The sequence below is a fragment of the Patagioenas fasciata genome, chromosome 3 (genome assembly GCF_037038585.1).
Source record: "Patagioenas fasciata isolate bPatFas1 chromosome 3, bPatFas1.hap1, whole genome shotgun sequence".
Classification (NCBI taxonomy): Eukaryota; Metazoa; Chordata; class Aves; order Columbiformes; family Columbidae; genus Patagioenas; species Patagioenas fasciata.
Window position 1 is genome coordinate 74284017 of NC_092522.1, and position 11394 is coordinate 74295410.

The following is an 11394-nucleotide window of genomic DNA, read 5'->3' on the forward strand; positions in this document are numbered from 1 at the left end:
CTCAGACAGAAAGTTAGTTAACAATAGCAGCTGTTAGAGTGAAGGTTTGAACTAGCTGAATAAAAAGGTCCCTTTCTTGGTCTTCCTGGTGCTGACCTGATGTGTTGAGCCAATTCAACTTGCTGAGCCAGCAAAACATTTTCTTGACAACAAGGTGAATGGCTTTCTGCTGTGTCAGTGACCTGAATTAGCTCAGTAGAGGATCACAACTGCATCAGAGCTGGTACAAGGGATGACCACACTGCTGGAGGACAGGACAGGGGAAACTAAGGTCTGGGAACATGGTGAGAGGGAAAGGGAGGGTAAAATGTCAGGGGTGCTCTCTTTCACAGGGCAATAAATCCTTTCAATCTCTGTGTACACCCTCACCATTAGTGTTCAGGTGTAGCTCTGTGTTGTTTGCCCCTCTTCTTGCTCTGGCATCTGCCTGACTTCTTGGTGAAGAAAACCTCTTCAGGAAGGAAACTTCCCTCAACTGTCAGGAAACTTCCTCATCCAAGGGAAAAGGAAAAGCTGGTCCAACACCCAGGCAAGTGCTTTGTTGTGGGTCTGACAGCACGTCAGTGCCAGCACGAGTGGCAGCACACACAGAGCTGGAGACAGCAAATACTAAAACAGTTTCAAAGCATTGTAATTAATTTAAAATCAATAAATCTAAATGCAGATGACTGCTGTTGCCATCAATGGAGATGTCAGGCTTGGTTCAGTGGCCTGAACAGAGGCACCTCCTGCCTTTTGAGATGCTAAGATGATCTCCTTGCCTCGCAGCTGCTGGTCCGGAAGGGCAGAGGTCTCCATTGCTCTGGGATGACACCTGCTTGCCCTGGCCCTGACAGGGGCTCTGCCTGTCCCTGCCTGGCCTCAAGGGACTCACCCACTGGCCACAGCCAAGGACCTCACATCAGAGTCCTGGCATCACCAGCCCCTGCCCCAGCAATGCCCCAGCAAGGCTGGTTTCCAGCTCCCACAGCCCTGCCCTGCCCAGCCAGAGGGCCCACTGAGCCATGGACCCATGTTCCAGCCTGGTCTCAGCCTGTCCCCATCCGCAGGGAGGTGCCCAATGCCCAGGGCTGGGCTGTCCCATTCTTCCTGGCTGCCCTGTTCCTGACTGTGGTTGGGACAGACTCTGCCTGCCAGGCCCTGTTCTGGGGCAGGGTCCTGGCTGTGGTGACCAGATGCCCCCATCCCTGGGCGAACCTCTGGGATACCCTAAAACAGGATGAGTATCACCAGCAACCTATATTTAGGCAACAGGACAGAGTCCCTGGCCTCCCTGGTGTCGGGGAGCAGGTGCACAGTCATGGGGCTCAGCACCAGCTGTGTCTCAGCAGGCCTTGGTCTGGATGTGGCAGCTGTGGAGGAGTGTGCGGGCTTTCCCCTCCACCCAGCGAGGTGACAAGTGACTCCCCAAGATTTTTCATGTCAGAAGTCCCAGCTAACTGTGGTCTTCTCAGGGGATGTTTCCCTGTCCCTCAAACAAGAAGAGATCAAACTTATCTCCAGCTGTTTGCAACACACCTGTGTTTGCCTGTTGGAGACTCAAAAACATTTTAGAGAACTTGTTTAAAATTATTATTTTTTTTTTTCTACTACAAGGGGCTTTGCTCTTGCTTGTGTAGAGAAAGGGAACTACTTGTTCCTGTGGACCAGTGACAGTGCCTGTACCCAGGGGCACTGCTCAGCCAAGGAGAGGAGGACTGAAAGGTTAGTGAGCAGTGCATCCAAACAGTACTCCAGAAACATGCTGTCACAAGCAGGTGATTGAAATGGTCAAAACCAGGCCCTGCTAACTCCTGCCCCACATGGTGGGCACTGTTGCTTCTCCAGCTGTCACAAACTCTGTGCAGATGGGCTCTCTTCTGGGTTGCTGGATGAGCAATTTCTTTTCATGAAACTACTGGGAGATTAAATGTTCAGGTATTTTGGAATACCATGGAAACCAGGAGGTGTTAGAGGTACAGCCTTTTATGGGAGATGTTTATGCAGGCTGAGCATGACTGTTCCGAAGATCTCTACAAGTATCATGTAATCTACACTACTGCTTCCGCTCCTTTTGTCTTTTTCTCCTAATCTTGGCTTTATATCTTCTTATACACTGATCTACATGCTCAGAGTGATAAGTCACTCCCTCTGCAGTTTGCAATCTTCTTTCCTTCTGTTCCTCTCTAAAAACCTTTGAAAATCTTTCCCACACAGTCCTCTTCAGACATGCTGCATCAGGCCACTTCACATTTACACTGTTGCCCTGTCTGCTACTTGTATAGTTTGAAATGTAGTTTTCTTCAAATTTCAGACTGCACATTTGATTAGTGACGATCAGAAGATACCTAATAGATAATACAGTTGAGCAAATCACTAAAGTGCTTTGCAAATACCTTGCCAACCTATCCTCTTTAAAGCAATACAATACGAAAAGCAGTGCAAGCTTTATCTACTTGACAGCAAGGTTTTTATTGTTACATTCTTGCTTCCTTTGTCCCCTGATGTCATATACGATGATTACACAAAAGTAGTTTAGTAAGCCCCAATACAGTTTTTTTTTTCTTTTCTTTCTTTTTTTTTTTTTTCCTTAGGATTTCATTTTTTTTTTAGCAGCATATTTATAGATCTTTGTTACCCTTTAGCATTTCTTATATTTTGTGTCCTGGCCTACCTTTCACATCTCTTGCTATTGTTCATCTCCACAGCTCAAATTTGCCTAGTCTGAAATCCATCATTGTACTTTGCTTAATGAGACATTTCTGCAGTCATCATTACTGCAGATCAATAGAAACAAATCCCTGTCTCCTGACTGGTTTAGCTAAGTATCTCATGCATGACTGTCTTTCCAATTTGATCCAGTTTAATAGTCTGCTTCTCCCCCCTCCCCAACCCCACTTCTCTAATCTGCAGAGATAGATATAAATCTTGAGCCAGACTCCAGGGGGTTTCTCTCGTACGAGTCTTCCCTCTGTTTGTGCAAAGCTCTCCCTGACCGACTGGCTGCTATTGCCAGACAAACAACTGCCTCAACAGTTGCACTAGCAAATAAAAGGGGAGGGAGAGAGGGGCAGTGGAGGGCAGCTTTTTACCCTCAGGGTCCTTGTTCACTTACTTTACTGAGAAATTCAAAAGCTAATGAGGGCCCATTGCTGGAGGGAAAATGAGAATAATCTGTGATCTTTGGAAAAGAGTGAGAATCTGTCACCACTAGTGAGTGCTTCACATGAGCAATATCTTTTCAAGGCTACCCCCACAAGACAAAGGGGTTAGAAACTGATAAGTAAAAGCTGAGATTTTCCTTTTCATTGCTCTGCCCTGTAGGCTGGCTGTGGGATTTAGTCTTTCCTTTCTCAGCTCTCCCAACTTCTCCCCTACGAAGACAGGACTCAGGAATGTGGTCTAACTTCAGGGAATTTTTAGTGCTATATAACCTGGTACAAGCAGCCCAGATCATACATAGACATCTGGGGCCTTTGGGTGTCCCCCTCCTTGCCTCCTCAGGCATCCCTTTTTCTGTTTTGCAGTCCTTCCAATTGCTGTTGAATGACATGGCTTTGTGAAACTATGTACAGACGTGGTCAAATGATAGTGCATGGTCAAATGTTTCGTTTGATGTGATTTTAGATGCCAAACTCACACGTGGGAGCAGATCAAAATTAGATGGCTGGAGTGGGTATTGCCCTGAGCTGTTGGCCTCCTCCCATTTTGATGGAGTTGCTGCCACTGGGGCAGGGATGATGGCATGGCTCCTGGCCTGGATCAGCTGGGACCTGCCCTGAAATTTGACAGCTTTTCCTCTGAAGTATAAAAATAACCTGAAGTTGGCATCAGTTTGTATTAATGTGTTGGGTTGTAACTTTTGGCAGCCCAGAACGTGCTTTCCAACACATGCCTCTGGCTGTAGGGGTAAAACTTTGTGTCTGCACACTGGTGTATATGGTAGGGGAGGCTGCCAACCCACCCTGAGCCAACAATTTCAGTCTTCTGCTCTAAGTACATAGAAGCCCTAAACCTCTGTCTCTTAGGATCATTAATCTGCTTATACAATACCATTCATGTGTACATATGCACAAATATGTGCATGCTCACATACAGAAAAGATTTGTCTTTACTGATCATGATAATTCCAGGTATAAAGAAGATGTTAGGTGCCTTACTGGAAGTAATAATATGTATTTTTCTCCTCAGGATATAATAGTCCATATTAATTACTATCAGGGCTGATAATTTGTCTGTATATAATTTTATTGCTTTCAAGGAAGTTTGAAAGATGAATCCACAGTTTGTGAGGTGCTCTGATATATACTGTTGTTCAGGTAGGGAATAGTAATAGAGTCTGCTTTTCTCTGTTATGCATTACACTGCTATTTTTCTCATGTACAGTCTCCTCTCTTGCAGACCCCCAGATTTTCTCTTCCTGTGCTGGGGTTTGGGATTGAGAAAATTATGTTCTGCATGTAGATCTACTATATGAAGAACAAGGTTTATTAATGATGTCCCAAGGAGTCTGGATTTCCTAGTTCTGTGCCAGGATGCAGTTTTATGGAAGAGATGCCCTTAAAAATAACACATACCCCATCATTTACAGATTTTACAAACCCTCCTTTTAAAGTTTGGTTTCTAAAGCCCATAAATACTCTCTTCCTGAATAATTCTTTAAATTTCGGGGAAAAATTCAAAGGCCTAGGTTACTGCTAGTATTTGTTTGGCCAATGTGTCAGTATAATCATAAACAAGAAAGGAAACATTTCGGTGCTTTTTTTCTTTGAAGGTCTCGGTTTATGGGATGTTACAGTGACACCTGGTGGAAAACAGTGCTGAAAGTCTATGAAAAATTTCTGTGTCCTAAAACGAATTATTCTTTTGAATAATATCTTTAATATTATTTTATTAATTATCTGCAGTAATGGTTAGAACCCATTTGTGCAAGGTATGCATGTACTACACATATATGAATGTGAAAATTCTCACAAGAACTGTCAGCATCAGTATTTGCAAATCTTTCCAGTTATAAAGAACTGTTTAGTTATGCATTTTTTATAGTAGCCAAATTTTCTTGCCCTAAGAGCCAAATGCCGACATTTTATCTGTCTGATGACTTCTTCAGACTTTCAGGTGCATCTTGACTACATTCCTCACCAGAATCTCAACTTGATCCCTCCTTTCCCCTCCCACTGCACCTCCCTATATACCTTCAAATAAGACCCAAGACACACCCTAACAATAAATTGTTTCCTAAAAAACAAAACAAACCCTGAAGTGTTGAATAATAGATGCAATTATATATATGCATATATGTATTTAAGATTGAAATTAGATACATTTGTTAACCTGTGCTATATCTAAACTAGCAATTTAAAGCCATACCAGGCGACAGTGACCACATAAACCTACTGTTAAACTGCTAGATTTGTGCCTGGCTGGTTTTGGTCCATGTCAGCACTAGCCCAAATAATATCCAGGAACAGCATGTGAGTTAGCAAAAGCTAGGAGTCATTCCTCATAAGTGTTTGAGTTGTGGTCATCCTCTCCTGGAGTATGAATGATTTTTGAAGTGTGGATTTGAGTTATCCTATGACACCTGTCAGGGTGTGGATGTGGGTACGTTTAATTTACTGGTGTAGAACTAGAGGTCAAATCCTGAGGGTCTTAAGTCTCCTAAAGATCTACCCAAAGCACAAAGTACTCTGTCTCAGGAAGAAATTGCAGCCTACAGCTGCCTGTCACCAGATTTCTTTTCAGCTATGCTGTTCATGTGAGCTCTGACGAAACTTCTTCAGCCTGGATGAGCTGGATTAGCAAAGAACTACTATTTAAGTGGTCAGACTAGACTGGATTATTTTGGCTGGAGCTAAGGAGTTCCCTCTTGAGCAGCTTTGCTGGTGGGCTGGAAGGCGGGCAGCATCCTTCTGGAGCAGAGAAGCGACAGATAAATGGGGGCAGTAACTCCCCTTCACCTGTGAAGCTAAAAGCCCTTAGCTGAAAGCTGAGCTCACTATAGACAAGTCTTACTCTCTTTTAGGAGTTCCCTTGAGTAGTGGTGAGGAGGCTGAGATAATGCACAAGCAAATCCCCAGATGCTTCGCGGGACAAGTGGAAGAGAAGGAAGAAACCTCCTCCACAAAGCCTTTCCTTCCTCTGACCACCTTCGAGCCATGTGCTTGGCAATATCCATCACCTCTCTCCAGCCCAGCTTATTTTATGCTTCTTTCTCAGTGCTTTTAGTGCCTTTCACCTATCATGCATGGGCACAGCAGCATGTGAGGCTGTGCTGCAGCCTGAATCAGAGAAAATAGCATCAGGATGATGTTAACCAATTCGCTTTTGTTGTTGCTGGGTTAGTGTTAACCAGATTCTCAGCCTTGTTTAATGTATGGCTGAAGGATGTTTGCCTGACAAGGGAGTGAGGCTTAGGAAGGTAAAGGAACATTTCAATGTGGTAGGAAAGTGTAGAAATGGAACATTTGGAAACAGTCATTAAAATAGATAATTAATTATCATTTTTGTAGTGACTGATACGAACTGTAGTGTTCTAACAAATTTATTCACCACCACAAATGAATTTACTTCATTGTATCCACTTGAAAATACTAAGAAACAGCTTAATCACAGTGGAAATGAAGATTAGGCCAGTTTTCTCTTACTCTCTCGCTGTTTCCGTGTTGCTTGGAGTACCCGATTAACAGCATTGCACTTAGTTTCCTCTGTACATTAATTATATTTATGTAAGGAGATACGCTGACTTTCATTGGTCGACTCTTTTGTTTCAGTGGTTTAATAAGAAACTATGAAATAGATGTTACGCAATTTCAAGACAGGTGCTCCAGGAAGCTGAAAAGTTGTTGAAGGAATGGAGTGTAAACAAGGATTTTAAAAACATTGAGTACATTGAAATGCAGAAAGTTCACAGTCGCATCTCCGTCATCTAGCCTAAAAGGAGTTCGTATGGCCAAGTCAAGGAAAGAATCGGACTGCCAGGTGAAACTGTTCAAGTTATGAGGAACATTTGCCTTTGGGATCTCCCGCTAAACAGATTTGCTGCTTTTTACTGTGTATGGATTTCTACAGTGTACTGTACTTTCTCAAAGAACTGTCGAAACTTGTGTACAAGTAGCCTGGTAAGTTTCAAAAAACTGTCCTTAATCCTTTGAAACATAGATGGTTATTAGCACTGTAAGAATTTTGCATTACATATATCTGCTTTGTTCAAAATTGTTTTAAAGAATGTAGCTGAGTAAAGACAGTTCGAGAACTAATGTTTAATATTTGAATTTGTGGAACTAGGTAAGGAATAAATGCCATTAACCAGTTTACATGTGTTTTTGTTTTATACTTGATATACTTCAGTTCCAACAGCTCCTGAAATTACTATAAACGCTAAAGACCCTGGAGGGTGAAGGAGATAACCCTTTATTCTTTCAGTTTATACACTTTGCTTATCAGTTTCTGTCTAGTCTATGACTTCTCTTGTACAAACCTAGGAAACTGTAAATTCAGAAGAAATTGGCTGAGAATCTGAGGCTTGCACAATTATCCCAAAATAATTTCAGCTTCTTTTTTAAGTCACTTATGCTTTAAATTGTGGATGTTTCTTTAAGTACTAACGTAAGTGGTTGGATCCTTAATCTTGTGCTTTCTTAGTACTCCTTTGAGTACTCAAGTGGAATTTATTATTTTTGCTTCTATTGATGAACAACAAAGATAAACAAAACCTCTCAAATCCAAACAAGAATTCTGCATGAGGCTTTCAGGAGTTACCTCCTTGTTTCTGTTTGCCTGAAATGTTGATGTTGCTTAGAAGACCATGTACCTTTGCTCTGTAAAAAGGACATTTTGTGCCCTAGGGCTAACTAACTGGAAACCTACTGCAAAGGACTATCACCTGCTCCATTTTATTTCATACATTTGTCTGACAGTTCCTTTAAAACTATTTCTGATTCTTGCACCAGTGAAAGAGTTAATTGTCTTCCCTGATGGAGACCTATCATGCAATGATAACTTTAATGGGGATCCTTTGATTTAAGCTTAAATTAATTCAGAGTAATAAGTAAGTTTCTGTTCCTCTCAGCTTTGAAAGACAGGAAAATCTCATTCCTGTTCAGTGAATGTATTGTATAAGGGATTCAGATGAGAAAAATATGATCTTTGAGTCTGAGAGCTGTAGATAATATTTTTAGCCTCTAGACTACTTACTGCATTTAGATTTGCTTTGTGACACCTTTGATTCTCACTATTGTCACAGTGCGCCCAGTGTGCTGAAAATTTCTTCATGAGAGTTGTTTTATTAAGGATGCTCTTACTTCCTTACAGGACAAAGCTAAAGACCTAACATTCAGCTCTCCAAGGCTGTTGGATACATCCTCAGATCATTTGCATTTCACAGGTTGTGACAGGTTTTGCACACTTTGAATTATGTGAAAAAGTAGGCACCTTAGCCCAAGAACACTTTTGGCAGGGGACGAAGGGCGGTCACCATATGGCTGTGTAAAATCCCTTCAAAAAGAGGCCAGACAAAAGACATTCCACTTGAAGGAAGGTCTCTCTGCTCTCAAGGGGTCAAAACCACTTGGCTTTGTCATTTATGCCTAAAGTATTTATGAAATTTTCATTGTTGATTCAGTGAACCAGAATCAGATGAGAGCCAAATTCCTATCTAAGGTAATGTGATTGAAACCAGGTGATTATGCCAATGTCTTTGATGGTACTCTGAAATTATTCTTAAGTGAGAAGCTACTGGTCTGTCAATAATAAATTTCTCCAAATTAGGAAACATTAGTCAAAGAAAATTTGTTTTACAAGAAAGTAATGATTTCATATATTTCAATAAAAGAATTTTGGGGAAACATTTTGACTCTGTAAAAAAGTATGTATCTCTCTTATAGGAAGGACAACTTGGAATTACTAACCTTTGCAATGTTAGTGACATCACTGGAGCAGTGAGTAATAGTTTACTTTGTTGATTACTGACATTTTATGTTACTGCTATTTGAATAAAATGGGTACAATGATTATATTGTCAAAGACTTCACATAAATGTGCACAGTTGCCTGTCTGGCATAAGTCAATAGGTTGTGTGTTTAGACTTGGCTCAAGTTATTACAGACACGATTGTCTTTTTTGTTTAAAGAAAATGTGTAAAGGGTGTGGATCTCTGCTGTGAGCTATGTTCACATTTATGGTCTACAAAGTTCATAAGCACTAATTTTTGAGAAAATGAATAAAAACTAGTGTTGCCTTCAAAATGCAAATCAAGAAAATTTTATTTAGCTACCTTTGTATGGTTAAGTGTTTTATTCTGGTTTTAGAGTGATTTGATGGGAGAAAACTTAAAATTACAATTTTTGAGAATTTAGAGATCTATAGGATTTCAATTGTCTGTGTCTATCATGGAGAACTCTTACACTTCACATGAGCTTTCCACAGCAGCATTCTTGCAGCTCTTTTAGCTAATGTTCTCCTAGTTCAGATTTCAAATGCAATTTAAACTGGCAGTTATACATATTCTTTGAAGAGTGGTGGAGAATTCAATCATCAATATTTTCCACAGAGACTAGTGGGAAGCAGCCTCTCAGCACCTGGCATCCAGCAAGACCAGGTCATTTATGATGCTGGGACCATAAAGGCTGTGTTGTCATGACAATGCATAGCAAGGTTGACTCATTCATTTAGGTCACTGTGTATCTTTGCTCAGTGTTATAAAGTCTTACTATCTCTTTCATGAGGCTTTGCAAGGTTCAATGTTAGTCTACTGCTTCCAAAGATATTCCCTTTCAGTTTCCCTTTAAAAAGAAAAATATACATGATCATGGAGAAGTGAATGGAACTGAATAAATAAATGAGGTCCAATACAAAATCCAAACCGCATCATATTCATTATATCTTTGAAAACTCCTGGTTTTAAAGCAAATGCCTTGCCTGTTGGAGAGTAGGAGGCTCACATCACGTGGCTTTCCACTGTGCTTGGCTGTGCTGTGTGCTCCATATCTCTATTCCACAGAGAACAAGGGGTAAAATAAAGCTGGGAGAGAGGGAGCACTGACTGCACACAGTGTGGCTGGATGACCCATTGCCAGAGCAAGAATGGATGTGGACTGTCATTAGCCAGGGCTCCTTCTGTTCCTGGAACTGTGTATCAGCCCTTTCCCAGCGCTTGTGTTGAACCGAGCACTCTCCCCAGGTGACAGTCACAGTCTGGTCAGGTGTCCTGCAATTCTTTTACTGCTCTCAGTACATGCAAGGGTGTCAAATACTTTAGCAGAACTGAACAAGTAGTTGAACATCTGCTCTTTTGCACAAACCAATCTTTAAGAATGATTTTTTTCTTCTGCTCTATATTTGATTTTGCTTTGAGAAGAACACTATGCAACATAACTAACTTAGTGTACATAGCATGTGAGTACCTATAATCTTTGGTATATTTAATATTTTTGTTACAGAGTTTAAGTACTGTAAATGCCTACTTTATTGCTAAAGAACCGGGGCAAGAGAGACCTAAGTGACTTGGTCATGCGGAATATTTTCCTTCATCTGGAAACTGAACTGTTGTCCTCACTCTTAGCATATGGAGTATCCTCTCTCTTTAAGAATGTGTTTTCAAAGGCCTTTTTAAAGCCACTGTCTGTCTTTGCAGTGCACACAGGGATGTCAGTTTTGGAATGCAACAGTGCAAATCGATTGCCCACTGAAATGTGTGAGTATTGCCTTAGCCTTGGCTTTATAGCACTTGCCTCCAGTCCATCAAGAACCTTAGCTAATGGCAGATGTGGAAAACCTAACCAGAGGAGTGTTTCTATGAAAAAGATATAATGAATGTATTTTCAGTGCATTCATAAATTCTGTCTTCAGAAATTAATAATCTATGTGAGTTACAGAATCACAGAATGTTAGGGATTGGAAGGAGCCTTGAAAGATCATCTAGTCCAATCCCACTGCTGGAGCAGAAACACCTAGATGAGGTTACACAGGAATGTGTCCAGGCAGGTTTTGAATGTCTCCAGAGAAAGAGACTCCACAACCTCCCTGGGTAGCCTGTTCCAGTGTTCTGTCACCCTCGCTGTGAGGAAGTTTCTTCTCATATTTAAGTGGAACCTCCTGTGTTCCAGTTTGTACCCATTGCCCCTTGTCTTATTATTGGTTGTTACCGACAAGACCCTGGCTTCATCCTCGTGACACTCACCCTTTATACATTTATAAACATTAATGAGGTCAACCCTCAGTCTCCTTTTCTCCAAGCTAAAGAGACTCAGCTCCCTCAGCCTTTCCTCATAAGGGAGATGCTCCACTCCCTTAATCATCTTTGTTGCCCTGTGCTGGACTCTCTCCAGCAGTTCCCTGTCCTTCTTGAACTGAGGGGCCCAGAACTGGACACAATATCCCAGATGCAGTCTCACCAGGGCAGAGCAGAAGGGAAAG

General features: G+C 41.6%; 1 protein-coding gene across 1 annotated transcript in view; it reads left to right on the forward strand.

Annotated features, from left to right (window-relative positions):
* Positions 1-6767: 6767 nt before the first annotated feature.
* ROS1 (ROS proto-oncogene 1, receptor tyrosine kinase) overlaps positions 6768-11394 on the forward strand; it is a 74589-nt gene continuing 69962 nt past the window's right edge. Inside the window, exons 1-3 of the mRNA XM_065834956.2 lie at positions 6768-7100; positions 8865-8918; positions 10613-10672. Of these exons, the coding sequence (XP_065691028.2) occupies positions 6978-7100; positions 8865-8918; positions 10613-10672 (237 nt within the window). The 5' untranslated portion in view covers positions 6768-6977. The remainder of the gene's footprint in view (positions 7101-8864; positions 8919-10612; positions 10673-11394) is intronic.